Source organism: Mustela nivalis (assembly GCF_964662115.1).
Source record: "Mustela nivalis genome assembly, chromosome: 9".
Classification (NCBI taxonomy): Eukaryota; Metazoa; Chordata; class Mammalia; order Carnivora; family Mustelidae; genus Mustela; species Mustela nivalis.
Genome location: NC_139028.1, coordinates 109,244,195 through 109,261,885, shown reverse-complemented (window position 1 = coordinate 109,261,885; position 17,691 = coordinate 109,244,195). Strand labels below are relative to the sequence as shown.

Here is a 17,691-nt window from a genome sequence, read left to right as displayed (position 1 = left end):
ATAGTCCTGGGATTCCAAAGCATTTTATAAGATGGATGATCCTTTAGCATTCCATGTTGGTTTCTCCATAGAAGATCACACATAAATAAGCAGGAAGCATCCATTGTTAAGTTGATATGATAAATATTCATCAAAATGATTCGTACAAGCATACAGGATTCTATTCAAATCTCCATCTGACTATCCTCCTAATGCTAATTATCTGCTAGGTTGCTCTCCTCACCTCCAAATTCACTTCAGAGTACTCTCTTTCTCCTCGTCTACTCTACCTCTCACCTAGCTTCATGGGATACTCTCCCAGAATGTTCACACATTCACTCTATCAATACACGTTGAGCTCCCATGATGAGGGAAACTGGGAAACACAAAGTGAAAGAGACAAATGTGGGCAATTTCAAATGCCTAAATTGGTCTTCAGTGTAAGTTTCCTGTATGGGCTTTGCCCTCTAAGTGATTATAGTGCAGTAGGGAGACATTTATCAAGCACCTGTGTAGCTCTTGTGAACTCTGAAAAGGGCTAAGAGCCAAACATGATCAAACGGTCAAAAGTTGTTTTTTTTTTTTTTTTAAGATTTTATTTATTTATTTATTAGATCAAGAGAAAGAAGGAGTGGGAGAAGGGACAGGGAGAGAGGGAAAGAGAGAATCACAAGCAGACTCCCCACTGAGCAAGAAGCCTGACATGGGACTCGATCTCACAACCCAGGAGATCATGACCTGAGCCAAAATCAAGAGTCTGACCCTTAACTCACTGAGTCACCCAGGTGTTCCAAAACTCTCAAAGTTTGACTCAGCTCGCAACCAGCCTTCCTCTTGTTTAGTGGGTGGTAAAGGCACACAGCTAATACTTGCTGATTACATGTTGATTTCCCACAAAAGTTCCTATGCGAGATAGCAATAGGAAACAAGAAAAGTAGGAGTCTATCACATATCCACAAATGGGCGGGGTAGGAGAAAGTTTAGGTGAACAGAAACCTCAGACAGAATATTACCATCTGGAGAATAAGTCCTAATGTAAACCTGGAAGACCATAGACAGAACTGAAATTTTTCCAATATCCCCTTAAAGAAAGATCTTGGCCTATTCTAGACCTTTGCCATGAGTCAGGATGGTCTGAAGACACGATTCTTATGAATCAGCTGGAGAAGAGGCCTCCACTTTGTCTTCCAACTCACTGTAAATCGGCGAATATATGTTTAATTCCTCATAAAGACGATCTTCTGCAATCTGATGAGGGAAAAATGATTTAATATCAGACACGAGGAATTTTCTACCACTAGACAAAAAATTCATGCAACATAACTCATCTCTTTTTGCCTTTCTGAGTCTCATACTCTCCCTCATTACACCATAATTATTCCCTCCATCTCCAACAAATCAAGCCAGACTAGCTGGTCAAAAATAAGTTGGCAAGGCTATTATGTGTCTGAACTTGGGTATATCTGCTGTCTTATTTATCTTTGGAGGAAAGCAATCCAAAAAGTCCACCAGACTTGAATGCTTCAGGCAAGTGGACAGATGGAGATAGTGTGTATCATCTGAAGATTTGAGTAAGTGTATGCACATCAAGCATTGGTGATTCTTTGTCATACATCAAAGGTAAAATGGATGGGAAGGCAAGTGAAAATGCAGCTGGTAACTGTGAATAAGGAAGGAAAGAAAATTGAGGCTTCAGAGCATGTAGGAAGATGAAAGCCAAGAGAAAGGAGAGAGCAAGAACAAATATAAGGGAGCTATTCTGGAAGAGAAAATAAGCCCAGATACCTGAATGTTTCCATCATATGCTACCTGCATATTCATCTCTCATGCTCAACATACTTAGAAGCATATCTGCAATTTCTAAAATTATGAAGATTCCACTTTCCTAATCCTCAGTCACGGGGCTATACTATGAGATTTATGCTCTTATGAGAGGAAAATGTGATTTAAAATAAGAGATCTGGAAATCAAAATACTGAAACATGGACAAAAAATTTTCTAGAAGAAATGTTGTAGGAAATCCAAGCCATATTTTTAAGTGATGAAGCTTAAATTCTTCAGCTTGTCATTCAGGATTGAGTAATCAGGCCTCTACCTACCTTGTTCCCTTGGACTACTTCTCCAACCCCATAGATTATGAGGGACACGGCACTACAAAATCCCAGAATGGTGAGAAACAGGATCATTGCCACAATTTCCTGTTGAACAATAGCCAAGACAAGTAGAGTCACAAGACAGGTACCCCGAAAGTGGGCTCCTTTATAGCAGCCCCTGATTTCATCACCATTTTATCACAAACCACCACCCCCTGACGTGATCAGTCCCAGTGAAGTGACACACACATGGGAAAGCCACAAAATGGTTCAATGCAGGTGACTCCAATGTCACAGGATTCAGCAGGAGAGGGGGCGGCAGCCAGCATCTCTGTGCATGAACATCCAGAACAGCACATTATGGGAGAGAGGTTACAGCAAAGGACGATGTTCACAGAAAAGGAAAAGAGGGATCTCACTTAGAGTGGGACCCAGATGTTAGCTCCCCACAAGTAATACATACAGTGGAAAAACAAGCCATAAAGCAGAAGTCCTCTCCGTAAACTTCCTGGCAGTTGTAGATAAAAGCAGAGCTCTTCCTCAGATTGACCGTCAGGATGAAGATTCCTATTCCGGCAGCTACGCTGCTGACAGCGTTGGCCCACAGGGTTCCCCACACCTGACGGCGAAGGACAGCACTCAGACCTGAGCCTCCATCTGCCCATGCATTCAGTAGGCCCGTCTGCATTTTTAGAGCTGGGTTGCCCACAATTAAAACCTTGCGTTGGATCAAAATGTAAATTAAAAAAGAAAATCTTGGAAATATACTCATTGTTTAATAAGGTTCTGTAACCTTCTTCCCAAGACGGTGTTTAGGAAAGACCACATGGACACACATCATCTCTCCTCAAGCAATCTCCTTAATCAGAAACAAGTCACATATCTGATCAGATGATTGTACTTACAAGGACAAGTTCTGGTGTAAGGATATTTTTTAATCAAGTGCCAAGGTAATTATACTCTATTGTCTTCTAAAAAAGACAACTGATATTTTAGTGATTATTTTTTTAATGGTTATATCCAACACAAGGATCGGGGGGGGAAAACCACATATCCACGTTCACTCATAATATGGGAGATGATGACACGTCTTCCTCAAGACTCCTAAAATTCCATCTTTCTTGTCTTCTCAAGGATGGATAAAGACAGAACGGTAACTCACCAGACAGGTAGTGTGTTTCTTTTCAGACATAATTGGCAAAAATCCAGAAATAGCAAACTGTACAAAAGGAAATGGGGGAAAGCCCAGTGAGTCTTAGACATTTATTTCCCCTCCAGCCCCATCCTCCAAATATGACGTAAAGTTGTGGGTACTCTATAATAACTTTTTAAAAAAGATTTTATTTATTTATTTGACAGAGAGATAGAGAGAGAGCACAAGTAAGCAGAGCGGCAGGCAGAGGGAGAGAGAGAAGCAGGCTCTCTGCTGAGCAGAGAGCCCGATGCCGGGCTCAATCCCAGGACCCTGGAATCATGACCTGAGCCAAAGGCAGCTGCTTAACCAACAGAACCACCCAGGTGCTCCATGTGGGTACTCTATAAAGCTATGTATTAATATTCCCCAGAAGCTCATTATATTCTTATTCTTGTTTCCTATAGAGCGCTTCTCAATATTAAATGTGCACACAAATCATGTGATGACCTTGTTAAAATACAGATTCTGTTTTTTTAATTGAAGTGTAGTTGACACACAATGTTACATTAGTTTCAGGTGTATCACATAGTGATTCCACAGCTCCATCCACTATGCCATGCTCACCACATGTAGCGTGTAGCTACCAACTGTCACCATATAACACTCTTAGAACACCGCTGACTATATTCCCTGGACTGTGCCTTTTATCATTGTAACTTACTTATTGTATGATGGAAAGCCTGTATCTCCCACCCCCTCACCCATTTTACCCATCCCCCCAATCTCTTCCCTTTTGGCAACCACCAGCTTGTTCTCTGTATTTATGTATTTCTCAAAAGGTAGACTTTTATTTAATTGGTCCTGGAGGTTTCTTGAGTTTCTTCATTTCTACTGGCCTCCCCGGTGATGCTGACCCTGACAATCCATTGTTACTTTCAGAGTAGCAAGGTCCTGCAGACCTGCTACATGACTATTATGGAATGACTCTAATTTGTTGTAATTACTTGTTTGTATGAGCATCCTGTGTGTTAGAGTGTAGTTCCTTTGGGCAAGAAACGTGTGTTTGTGGCATGTAGTTCTCAAGTCTAACATATGTCATATAGACATATAGTAATTACAAAATGTACATGGGAGAAGATTCATTGAAAATGTAAATCAACAGCACAAATTCAAAACAATTTCAAAGCTTAAATTTCAAAATTTCATGTACGATGGGTTGAGAGACACCTAATAAGCTAAGCATACAGAATGAAGGACAGTAGAGAGAAGGGTTAAATAAAATACAGCAGGGGCACCTGGGTGGCTCAGTGGGTTAAGTCTCTGCCTTCAGCTCAGGTCATGATCTCAGGGTCCTGGGATCGAGCCCCACATCGGGCTCTCTGCTCAGCAGGGAGTCTACTCCCCCCTCTCTCTCTGCCTGCCTCTATTCCTACTTATGATCTCTCTTTCTCTGTGTCAAATAAATAAATAAAATCTTTTAAAAAAATAAAAAATAAGAAAAAATAAAATACGGCAGAAGTTCAAGGAGAGTTGTGAACAGGTAGGTGACCTGATAATTCCTAAGTATTTAGCAGAGTGCCAAGGGAATGCAATATTTCTTAGAGTTTCACATGTCCTTGTGAATGAGATGTCGATACAAAAACCAGCATGGACTAATTAAAAATAATTATGCTGAGTGAAGGAAGCCAGAATGTAGAGAAAATATGCTGTGTGATTCTCTTTATATAAAATCCTAGAAAATCCAAACTAATCTAAAGTGACAGAAAGCAGATCAGTGTCTGCTTAAGAATAGAAAGTCAAGAAATAGAGGGAGGGATTACTAAGGGGTGTGAGAAAGCTTTTGGAGGTGAGGGATATGTTCATTATATTGATGTGGTAATATTATCACATGTGTATACAGGTGTCGAAATGTATCCAACTGTAGACTTTAAATATGTGCAATTGATTGCATGTCATTTATACATCAATAAAGCTGTATATTTTTGTGATCTCATTGAATCATCTAGTTTAGAAACAGTACAATGATTAAAGGAGATACAACGAGAAAGCACCTAAATGAGTTGCTAGGACGTAGTAGCAGTTCATCAGATGTCTTTGACCTTGTTTGACCTTGTTCTCCCCACCTCCTCAGTCTCTTCCTCCTGCCTTCATGAAGATAACTTGATGGATAAGTAATGTTAGGGATATTTTTCTGGAATTGGATCCTGAAAGTTTAGATTCATTTTTTATTAGCTAAATGTCCCTTGGGTAATTCATTTAACTTTTATCAATCTCAGGTTTCTCGTCTGACAGAAGTGTGCTAACATGTTTAACCCAAGTGCTTTGCAAACTACTATATGTTTATACACTTTAAATACTGGAATAAATCATTGGTTGGACCTGACCTAGACAAGAGAAAAGCTATGTGCAGTGTTATTTCAGAAGCAAATGTAGATATTTACTCACAAACACGGCTCCCCAGAATGGGTAGCCTGCTTTAAATGATGAAAAAACATCTTCCTTAAGTTCTGAAATATTGATCACGGAGCAGACAATTGTTCCAAAACAAAGACATATCAAGCCAACCAGAATTTGTGTTACCTGTAAAAAATGCATATGTTTTGTAGACTAAGAAGGATTTCTCCAAGAAAGACTCCCTTAACACATTCACATTCCTTATGATTGAAGCCCAAACACGAGAAATTGCTTTGGTGTTTCAGGCAATCCTGAGACAGAATTCAAATGCAGTATTTTCCAGTACCATCAGGTTGCTCTAAGGGTGGATTCAGGCATGACCTAAATGCAGGCATGGCCAATCATTTCTCATGTACCTTTATTTACATAGTCATGGTGGACATCAATAATTATTCTTTCTGTTGAAGTGTAGACAAAAATTATTAATTGGATATTAATGATATTAATCTACCAGCAACTGACCAGACTTGGCAGATCCTATTTGCCATTCTTATCCTAGTCTTCATGAAGAAATGCTTCTCTCTACTCAACTGGGCCCAATGTCACCTCTCCACCTACCAGGTTTCTCATGCCTCATGAATCCAAGTGGGGAAACCGTGTTCATGCACGCAACTACTCTTTCCTAGAGCCAGTCCTACTCTGGTTAAGGTCGGAAGATGTTCACTCACCCCCAGAAACTCCAGTTCCCTCTTCAAAAATATCAGCCATGTGTGGCATGGTGGGGATGAGGCAGTCTTCTGTAGTAAGGGGTTTTCATGGAGAGATACTTCTGAAAGCTCAATTTCAGGTGCACTGTGAAGTTCAAACAAAAATTCAGCCATGAGAAAATTCTCTCTCTCTGTGAAAAGTTATCAACTGACAGAAAAGGAGGATTTTGATTGTATATTTTTTTCAAAAACAATCTTGTAATTAAAATCTTCATTGAAATGTGTAAGAAGTTGAGGCTCAGGGGGTCCAAAATGGTGGCCCAAATCACTGTCTAGCCAGTGACGAGATGAACAAAATGGAACAGAAAAGGAATCAAGTCCTAATCCAGGGTTACTACACCAAGTTCTTTCCCAGGGATCTATGCTAATGAGTAAAAATAAAAACAGGCACGTTTACCCATGTGTCTCTCAGTATTTTTAACACAGAAATGTACCTGAATATATTTTGTCAAAGACACATTCACAGTCAACTTCCTGTGCACAGGAACAGCTCTGACGGGTTAGTTCAATCTCTATTCCCTCTTTCATCCTCAGATGAGGCTAATTGCAAATACTGTCCCTTCTAAAACTTTGGAATATACTCAATATTTTGCAGTGATAGTCAATCCAATATTGAGAATCCAATATTGATTCTCAAACCTCTCCTAAAAACTTTAAAAGGAAAGTCTTAATAACAGGTTCATCTTCAGTATGCAGAGGAAAACAGAATCATGCTCCTCTACCATCCTCACTCATGAAAGTTTCCCTCTAAACAGTAGGGCAGGATTCCCTTAGCCTGAGGTTCATAAAGAGTAACCAGTAAGGAATCCCAGGTCATGTTGAAAAGTTTCCCTTAACATACACCAGTTGTTGAGGCAAGAAATCTCAACTGATAGTACGAACTCTCCTACTTCAATCCCAGAAAGTGAGCCCTGCTGCGAGAAAATTTATTTCCAGTTCACAAGCTATGTTTCAACTTCCTCATCACCCCGAGAGAACTACTGGCAAAGTATAGCAACATGTTTCTTTATAGTCCATATGTTAATTCAACCAGCTGGGTCTGTGCCTACATCCAGGAACTGGCATCTCCCTAGCACCGTGACTGTCTCTGGCCCACTGGGAATAGGAAAAAAGAGTAGCTTGTACTTACCTGGAGGGCCCTTGTGGGTTTGGGAGAGCAAGACCTGCCCGGCCACTATTTTCTGGGTCCATCTTTTCATTAGCTGAGCTGTCCGCCGGTGAGGAACGTGGTTACAATGAGCCTCAGGGGCCTTCCTTCAGGGGCCTTCCTCCTACAGAGGGCTCCAGACAGACAGTCAGCATGGGTTGGCTAATGATACTGACGACTATCTTTACACTCAAGACATTTGTCAGATAAGATTCCCAGCTGATTAAGAGCAATAGGGTTTTTCATTTGTTTGTTAGAATGAAGAACAAAATTAAGGGACTGAACAGAGAGTAGTGTGAAACGAGGACATTTGAGAGTCCTGGAGAATGAATCTGCCTGAGACCAGCACCATTTACAGAACCAACCAAGGAAAGAGTTTACTGGACACTGAGAAGGTGAGAGAGAATGGCAGAACAGAGAGAGATGTTCTTCCCTTCTGGAGCTTTCTCTCCTTGGCCATTTCTGTGCCAGAACTTTACCCAAGGTACCTCTGAAAAGCCTGTCTTCCCTGTTTAAGGCATAGGTGGCTTTACACATCATCTAAGGCTGACGCATGCTCACGAGTGTGTCTTAGCCTCTGAATCTCTGGATTTGCCTCTGAATCCGGTATTTGTTGTCTTTCTCTCTCTTCCTGTCTTTTGAGCATGACTCATATAGCTCTGTGCAGCAGATGGGCTCTAAAACTGGACAGGAAGAATGCTCTGGGCCACTCCTGATAGGGTGTGGGAGCTAAGTGTTCATCCAAAAGACTCTCTGGGCTGCTAAACATTAGACTGACTCTCTGCTCTTTTGATTTTTTTGAGGGCAAGGATGCAGCCATGAAGCCCTGAGGGGCATGAACTTGATAAGCATTCCATGAGTAGAAGGAGCAATGTATCTAAATTAGGGTCAGAGCTTAACTGATGTGTTCATCTTAATAGCTAACTAGCTAAACAAATAAATACGTGGTAAAATGAATCACAGATGTGGGATTCTTTTATTTCAGATTAATTATTGACATAACCCTAAGTGGCTCTTCCTTAAACTGTAAGATACTCCAGATTGCCCCTCTAGTCACCTGTATTGTCTCTCTGGGATGTGATGAAACTTCTTCTCATTCTCCAGGAAACTAAGGTATGCTTGTGAATAGAGGACATTAAAAGATATATGAGGCATACCTTTCATGACAAAAATAAATGAAGCTATGCACCATCTTCCCACGGTGTCTTTGGGAACTTGCGGACTAAACCAATGTGTTACTGAGATTAAGGAATACAACTTCTTTATGTACACATTCATCCAAAAAGGAGTTTGGGCTCTAGGTCAGGCATTGCTCTGTCACTGATGTCACTATGTCACCACCACACAGAGGTGGATACCATGGTATCAGCCCTTGTCCTGACTGCTCTCACAGGCTGTAAGAGTAGGTCACAGATAAATGAGTTCTTGTTACTAGTATGCCAGATGTTGCTGGAACACACAAGAGGATGAAACAATTCTACCTGCCAAGGGGTGTGCAGAATTCAAGGAAAACCTTTCCCTAAGAAAATACCGTGGGAGCCAGGACTTAAAAATCATGGCCTCAGAAGTTTTCATCTGCAGAATGAGACCACATCTGCTGGCAAAAGTCCTAAAGAAATGCCCATTGGTGGTGTTTTCTGGGAGCATGTAAGAGTGCATTATGTGTGCAGCAAATAATTAGAAGTCAGGCTTAAGGTTTAGACAGGAAACAAATTGTGGACGGTCTTTGGTATTTGGACATGATATTATTTTTCTTATTTTGTTTTGTTTTTTAAATTTGTTTTTTTAATTTCTTTTCCATGTTCCAGAATTCATTGTTTATGCACCACACCCAGTGCTCCATGCAATACGTGCCCTCCATAATACCCACCACCAGGCTCACCCAACCTCCCACCACCCCCCACCTTCCCAAAATCCTCAGACTGTTTTTCAGAGTCCACAGTCTCTCATGTTTTGTCTCCCTGTACAATTTCCCCCAACTCCCTTCTCCTCTCCATCTCTTCATGCCCTCTGTGTTATTCCTTATGCTCCACAAATAAGTGAAACCATGTGATAATTGACTCTCTCTGCTTGACTTATTTGACTCAGCATAATCTCTTCCAGTCCTGCCCATGTGGAGACAAAAGTTGGGTATTCGTCCTTTCTGATGGAGGCATAAGGACACTGTTTTGTGAGAATTTTCAATAGAGACTTGCAAAATGCAAACCAGAAACTAAAACCTATCTTCTGGCCCCCCACTTGCTTCATACCCTGGTTTCACCAGCACGTTCTTCTATCCCTCTGGAGATGCTTACCCAATCCTGTCCCCACATCTGAGTCCTTAGAACATGCAGTGTTGTCTTTTGCGATTGTGAACATTGAAACATATGCCAATATAACTTTTTTTTTTTTTTTTGGTGGAGGCAAGATTATCAAGATGAGATTTAATTATGCCTCTGTCTGAAAGAAAGAGATACTAGAGAGATCATTTCCTGCACCGCAGGGTGTGTGTAACATCCAGGCAGAACATTTGCACATGCTTTCCACGAGCATTTTTTTTTTCTCAGTACACACTGGACTTACTCTTTCACACTCAGAAGAGATGTCCTTTCAGATCCCACCTCAACAATTGTATTCTCCAACTGAATGCTCAATTTACTTAAAATAAATATGCACCAGTTTTCATTTTACAAATGGGAAGATGATATTCCTCGTATTTTCTGATACTCCCAAAGGAATCATTACAGCTTTGTTCTCTCTGTCTCTCTCTCTCTCTCTCTCTGTCCTTTTGTCTCTCTCTTTAAGAGGCCCAGAAAGGCCAAAATGGACACAAACGCCAAGGTTCCATGGGAAGTTGGGTTATAAAAAAGAAGGAAATAAGAAAACATTGTTCAGAACACAGAACTGGTGGATCTAAAAGCGAAAGCCATTGTCTCTTCATTTTGACTTAAGAAATGCAAAGAGAAAGATTTACACAGACGACCCAGGTGCTTAAAATCTCTTCAAACCTTTCCTGAAATTGGAGCCGATCTGCCTGCCATTGCTGCTTCTGGGCCACTCAACTGCCAAGGTCCTGCACGTGTCTGTTCTCTATCTGCTCCCACCCCTTCTAGCTCCCAAAATGGCAATTTCACAGGGAAAGTTATGTGTCTAATGTATTTGTTCTCTTCTGACCAAAAACTTCTGCTTAGTGTGAGGCTGTGGCAATTTCTCACCGGCTGCAAGCAGTGGTTGGTGCATGGTTGCAGGAACTGGGAGAGATCTTTAGTCCTTTTCTTAAAGGCAGGAGATAAAATTCTTGGGTGATGGACTCTCTGCTAGGCGGGGAGCCTGCCTCCCTTCTCCTCTCTCTGCCTTTCTCTCTGCCTACTTGTGATCTCTCTCTCTGTCAAATTAATAAATAAAATCTTAAAAATATATATATATTCTTGGTCGAAAATACTCTCCCTTGCTAAGTTCATCATCTTCCTTCCTGCGGCAATGCCCGCTGTGGGGAATGGTATGTGTGCAAAAGCGCCCCCTGTAGGGCTCCCTAGTTCCATTTCGATTTGCCCATGAGAGGGGTAGAACACACTCTCCAGTTACATGCTGAGGTAGGGTATCTGGGAGATAGAGTTTTTGTGGTTTTGCTGGCCTGAACATTTTCTTTTTACACCGCCCATATTTGATTGAATTCTAGAGAAGTATGGCATTTAAACTGGAAAATATTCTTCTACTCAGAACCATTCACTCTCTTTTCTTCTAGCATCTAGAGTTCATTTTGGCAATTCCAATGTAACTTCACAATTATTTACAAAATTACAAATATTTGAAATATGTCATGTATTTTCTCTCTAGACGTCTTTATAATTTCTCTCAATCCATAAAGGTAAAAATACATAATGTTTAGATATAATGTAAATTTTATGCATTAATTCTACTGGATAGTCAGTAGCGTTTTCAAACTAGAGACCCACCCATGTACTATGTTCTAAAAAAATTGCCCATGTATTCTTTATGATACCTTCCTCATATTAAAAAAACTTACTAGGATCTCTTACTAGGGAGACGGCAGACATCCAAAATTTGTCTCTATTTTCATGTCCTTCTCACATATGCAATACACTCATTCCAGCCCAATGCCCCTAACTCATTCCAGCATCAGCCCAAAGTCTAAGTCCCGAGTTTTATCTAAGTATCACCTGCATCAGATATGGGTGAGACAATTCATCCAGAAGGGAATGCTTGTATAGATGACTCAAATTCATCTTTACCCATTGATCAAAATTGTGACTATTTATGTAACCCTTTGTCTGGTTGGGGTTTTATTTTACACATTTCACTTCATTTATTATTGTTCCATGAAAGTAGGGACAAAATGATTCCACAAGTTGCACTTTTATCTCTGAATTTTTAACAGAAGGACAAAGCATGTGGTAGAAACTCAATACTGAAGAAGTGAATGAATGAATAGATGAATCATTCATTAGGGAGGAAAGGGAACATTTCCCCCTTTACTCCTAGTTCTTTGGGCTGGTCTACAAATTAAAGTGAATTATGGGAGAAAAATTAATTTTGTTATCTACTATGTGGAATCCACACAAACACGTGAAATTCCAAAGGCAAATAAAACTGGGCATGTATGTCAACCTAAACGAAGGAGGAGGGGTAAGTGTCTGGGACTTCAAAGGGACGGGAAGCAATTCACAGGAAGATGATAGAAAATGTTTGGTAAGCAAGTGTTTGTTGGGACATGCAGAAACAATGGAGCATAGGAGTTTCAATAGACTTTGCTAGGTCTCTCCGAGCCTCCTGCACCTGGTTCACATCATACTGTAGTTCTTTATGATGGTAGCTCTCCTTCCGGAGGATGTTCTCTATTGAAATTCTTTTAGGCAGTTAGCAAAAAGGTCAAAGTTTCTTCTGGGTCTTTTAGGCCTTGGTTTTTTTCAGCTCAAAATCATCTGCATGCCAAAATGGCACATCATGGCCCAACACCCTCTGGACCCCTATAATTCCCACTATTCTAAACCCAACAGTGAACCACTGCCCTGACCCCAGTCTAACCCAAAATAAAACCCAGGCTTCACTGAAGGAATTTCACAAAACACAGTGGAGAAAAGATGAGCAGAAGTACTTTACAAACTATAGAAAAATCATTTAAAATTTTTGAGTTTTGGGGTGCCTGGTTAAGTATCTGCCCTTGGCTCAGGTCATGATCCCAGGACCCTGAGACCAACCCCCCATGATGGGAGCCTGCTTCTCCTTCTCACCCCTGCTCATGCTCTCTGTCTCTGTCTCTGTCTCTCTCTCTCAGATAAATAAAATATTTTCCTGAGCTGAGGTTTTATTATTGCAAAGCTGTGCTACTTTCTCCAGGTCACAGGGCTTTTGTGGGGTGAAAGGAAGAAAGCCTGAGTCAGGCAGAGTCTAAACTAAGGACCATATAAATGATCTTACAGCAAGTCAAAGGTAGAATGTGACTTCCTACAAGAGAAGAATTCCCCCATATCCTTTATTTTCCCTCAAAGCTAAAAAGAAGGAGGGAAAGGAAAGGAAAGAGGAAAGGGAAAGAAGAGGAAAAAAGAAAAAAGTCAACCAGGATAACTGTGGGACTCAGGATATTATGCAGACTGTGAAAAATGAATTAAACCTTAGTAGAAACACACGGAAACCTCACTGGAAGAGGAGGGAGTTAAATGAAGCTGACCTAAGTGGCTGACAAACAGCTTCTCTGACTGCAGACCACAGACAAAAGACAAAGGGAGCTGTACATCAGTGCCGTGCTCCTGTTGGTAAATTTAGTATTACATAATACTGGCGAGCAATTCTGAAACAACTTTACAAGTATGCTAAGGTTAAACAAACACACAAATAAATGTTGGATAATCATTGCCAGATTTCCTACATGTTATAAACAAGGTTTATATATAAACAGGTTATTAACAAGCAGGGCGGGGCTGCTGCTAGAATGAATCCTGTGGAGCTAGATTTGAGTAGAAGAGATGAGTATGAACTCATGTATCCTTTAACATATGTGCGGATAACAGGTACAGCAATAAATATAAACATGTGTGCACACAGGTTAGTGTTTTATGTATATTTCTTCACCTTGTCCACTGAGGGGGTCTAAAACAGTGACTTTTGTAGCAATAAGCATACCTAACCCCATATTAGGTTTTTTAAAACATAATTTCCCTCCAAAAAGAAACCAGGTCTCCCTATAGAAATGGAAATTCTATGTCTGCAACAGGGAAATGAACCTGAACTATCTTCTGGTTCTAGAAAACAGCAAAGTGCTAAAAAAGAAAGGGAACATTGGGAGCATGTCAAAACTACACAGAAGTCAGCTCAGCTCTCAACAGCAAAAACTGGAACAATTGGACCAATTAAAAAAATATGTGTCATAACACAAAGAGTAATATAAATATGTATTAGTCCAGACAGATATAAATAAGTGATTTAATGAAGAAAGAAATGAGAGAAAAGGGACAAATCTTCTTTGCAGAATTCAAATAATAAAGGAAGAAGAAATGAGGGATATAGAAAATCAACTTTTGAATGATACAGAAGTAATTGCTGCAAGAAAATTCTATATGTGAATGATAAAATTAATGAGTGAAACTTTAAGGAGAAATAGGATATTTATATAGCCTCAAAATGTCTTTTCTAAAATATTTATTACAATGGTGGTTTTAACGAATGCCTGTCTTTGTTTTGATAGCCCTTTCTCCAGGAGGTGGAGCTCATTTCTCTTCCCCTTGAATGTAAACTAGACATTAATTCACTTGTAATGATTGGAGGATGGAAGAGGAAAAAATAGCAACTTTTCAGTGAAGACATCTAAAAGATGTTGGGGAGGAAAAATTTTATTCTTCCCTTCAAAGTTTCCTTCAGCTGGTCCAAGAATTAAATTGACATGAGACAGATTAACTGGAGAAAATAAAATTTAATTTCTTATGTATGAGAGTTCCACATATATGAGAGGCACAAAGACAAAAAAGGTAAAATGAAGTCTGAGTTAAGGAATGGGAAAAAATCTGGCCCTTCAAAGAAGAGGAGGGAAAATCACGGGGCAATAAGAAGAAAGGTATATGTTTGGTAACTGGATGTTTGTCCTGCCACACAGGTGGGTCACTCATATAAAATTTATCTTTGGTGGAGTGCCTGGGTAGTTCAGTTGGTTGAACGTGTGACTCTTGATTTCAGCTCTGGTCATGATCTCAGAGTCATAAGATGGGGGCCCATGTCACGCTCCACAATCAGTGGGGAGTCTGCTTGAGATTCTCTCTTTCCATCTCTTTCTGTCCCTCTCCTGTTTGTGCATGCTCTCTCTCTCTTTTTCAAACAAATAGATAAATCTTTTTAAAAAATTTTGTCTCTGGCAATAACTCTTATTCTGGGAAAGATCTCCAGTTTAGATCCCCCTAGGTAGTTAAGGGAGGGACAAAGTTTCTCTTGAGCCCACAGAGTCTTGATTGCCTTCAGCTCAAAACAGTCTACAAACTAGAGAGGCACATCTTGGGGAGACTTTAACCAAGTAATCATGGTTTACTACACCAATGACGCCATATTGATATCATGAGTATACTGGGTGTCCTTACATGATGTGATGAGAAAGGTACTTCAACTGTATGAAAGTCTTCCTCCAAAACCATAAATCTATTTGAATCATGGCATATATTATCACACTGAGAAGACATTCCACAAAATACCAGAACAGTGCTTTTCAAAAATGTCAAAGTCATGAAAACAAGAAGAGTCTGAGAAAATGTCTCAGATGCGAAAAGACTAGGGATATATATTGATCTTTAAAAAAGAAAGTAATTTGCCCCCATTTGTAGATGTAAATATAATAAAAGATGAGCAAGATCTTGAAGGGAAAAATCCTATAGTTAAAGAGAACAACTAAAAACCATAAAATATCAGTGAAAAAAATTAAAGATGACAAAAATAAATACAAATATATTCCATGTTCATGGATTACAAGAATTGATACTGTTAAATGTCTATACTACCCAAAAATAATTGTGCAACTAAAACAATGTGTTATTTTTGTAACAACAACAAAGTCTCTGAAGTAGGAGGCTCTGGGTATGTGCATGAATGTATGTGAACTTCAGTATGGCAAATAAGGAGATATTCAACCAAAATATTCTAGAATTATTAGCTTTCCAAAAGGAGAATGATGATAATGATGGTGATGATGATGATGATGTCACTATAGAAAAAGTAAATTATGGATATATTAAAAATCTTAATATAAAAAGAAAATCTCCAAGGACTTGAGGTAAAGAAGAGTTTCTTGTCCAAAATGCAAAATGCATAAATCATGATGAAAAGTGAGTAAATAAAACAACAACAATTCACGGTGGAAGCAAAACAAGAAGTAACAGAAACACCAAAATAAAACAAAACAAAATCAGAATGGGAGAAGATATTTGCAACAAATGTTTAACAATAAAAACAGAATGTATGTGTTCATGAAACTTCTAATTCCAGATATGGGTTAAATTTCAGATGTGGGTAGGTTAGGGTTTGGTTTCTGTTTTCTGAAATTCTCTCACATTGCCTTCAGCTTACTACTGAGGTTGGTTTTCGCCACGGCCACTATAGCTACTAATTCTAGCTTCAGCTTAGTTCACAAATATGATGAAAGGGAAGGTCATATTTTACATTCATAAAAGAGCCTCTAACTTAATGTTGATGGTTCCACACATGAATCAAGCCCTGGTTAAGGGACATTTCATGGGCTGATACAATCAGGAATGGAAATGTTCTTATGGGTTCAGATTTACCATGGTGAGTCCTGCAGTCTCCACCAAAATCTCAAGGTTGCCATCAAGCCAGGGATAGCTAGAATGGCTGCCAGACAGGCAATCCCAATGTCCACTATAGGATGTCAATATGTTTTGATCAAAATTTGTTAGCAGATATCTTTGGAAAAATACCAAAAAATGATTTGTTTAATTATAACATATTAGAGGAGAAAAGTAGAAATAATGAAAAATGATAATACAAATGTTACTATAAATCACTTTTTTTCTGGAGAAGTCTATAGGCACCTACCATTTGCTTTGTGTACTGTATCAGACTCTTAATCAACCTCTTCTTCACAAACTCCTTGCAATACACTCTACATTGCAACCAAAAGGATATCTCTAAATTTCAAGCAAGTGTATGCCCTGTCCATATTTTCCCAGTAGAGTGCTGTAAATTTCAACAACTGGCTTTCCAGAGTTGGAGGGTGCGAGTGGGAATGTGACTTGCGGCTTACCAGTCTCTGAGGTATAAATACTACCACCACAGCTAATTTCAAGTCACCTTGAAAATTTAAAATCAGCTCTCACAAGTCTATATAACCCAGCTCAACACCACTACATACAATTTTCAATTGCTTCTGAAGACTCATAGAGTTTGTCTTATGATCTCCTGTGATGTGTGTAATTTCCCTCTCTTTCTAAAGTTTTATCTTGCCATCTGCCTCTCACACATCATAGATACACTAAACTCTTTTGTTAGTTCCCTGAATATCCCCAATTCTCCCCAGCTTAAAGACTTTTGCATGCATCCCCCTTCATCTTGCCAACTCTAGTTATCTTTAAGAGCTCGGTTTAGAAGTCTTCTAAGAAAAAAATGTTATCCCCTCTTGCCTGAGTTAGAAACTCTTCCTACATCTTCCCAGAATCCTATACTCTTCCTATCATAGCCCTTATCACTCCATGTTGTAATCACATATTTCCATAGGTCTATATCTCTTACTATGAGCAACTTGAGAGCAAAAACTATCCATCATTCTCTATCATACATTAAACTTCTACCACAGCACATGCACATAGTTGACACTCTCCAGATATTGTTGAATGGATTAAAAAGCAGATTAGAATACATATATATACATATATAAATACATATATATACACATACACACACATATATATATCCAGAGCATGCACACACATACACACTCATTTTATATATATGTGTATATATATGTATTATATATATGTATATATACATATATGTATATATATATGTATTCTAATATATATATTATATATATATAATGAGTGTGTATGTGTGTGCATGCTCTGGAGAGGCAACAACAAGTTGAGAAGAGTGTGGAAGAATCTTTGCATACATGGTAAACAAGGAGCTAAGAGTAGCTATAGGTATGAACTTACGGACACTCTGAATGACACAGTTTAGTATCAAGAG

The 17,691-nt window shown here is 39.3% G+C and overlaps 1 protein-coding gene across 1 annotated transcript; it reads right to left on the bottom strand.

Annotated features, from left to right (window-relative positions):
* Window positions 1-552: 552 nt before the first annotated feature.
* LOC309840552 (high affinity immunoglobulin epsilon receptor subunit beta-like) lies at window positions 553-7,691 on the bottom strand. The gene is made up of 7 exons (XM_082682716.1): window positions 7,498-7,691; window positions 6,330-6,453; window positions 5,653-5,787; window positions 3,235-3,291; window positions 2,536-2,691; window positions 2,079-2,177; window positions 553-1,227 (listed from the first exon to the last, which is right to left on the bottom strand). The coding sequence occupies exons 1-7, from the start codon at window positions 7,557-7,559 to the stop codon at window positions 1,129-1,131; spliced, it is 732 nt and encodes a 243-aa protein (XP_082538842.1). The 5' UTR covers window positions 7,560-7,691; the 3' UTR covers window positions 553-1,128.
* Between the last annotated feature and the right edge of the window lie 10,000 nt (window positions 7,692-17,691).

Excerpts from the sequence above, each read along its gene's own strand:
- LOC309840552 (XM_082682716.1), bottom strand. The coding sequence starts at position 7,559 with ATGGACCCAGAAAATAGTGGCCGGGCAGGTCTTGCTCTCCCAAACCCA. Across the intron at positions 3,292-5,652 it reads CATTCTGGGGAGCCGTGTTT|TTTGCTATTTCTGGATTTTT; the intron begins GTGAGTAAATAT and ends CCTTTTGTACAG. Across the intron at positions 1,228-2,078 it reads AAGTAGTCCAAGGGAACAAG|ATTGCAGAAGATCGTCTTTA; the intron begins GTAGGTAGAGGC and ends TTCCCTCATCAG.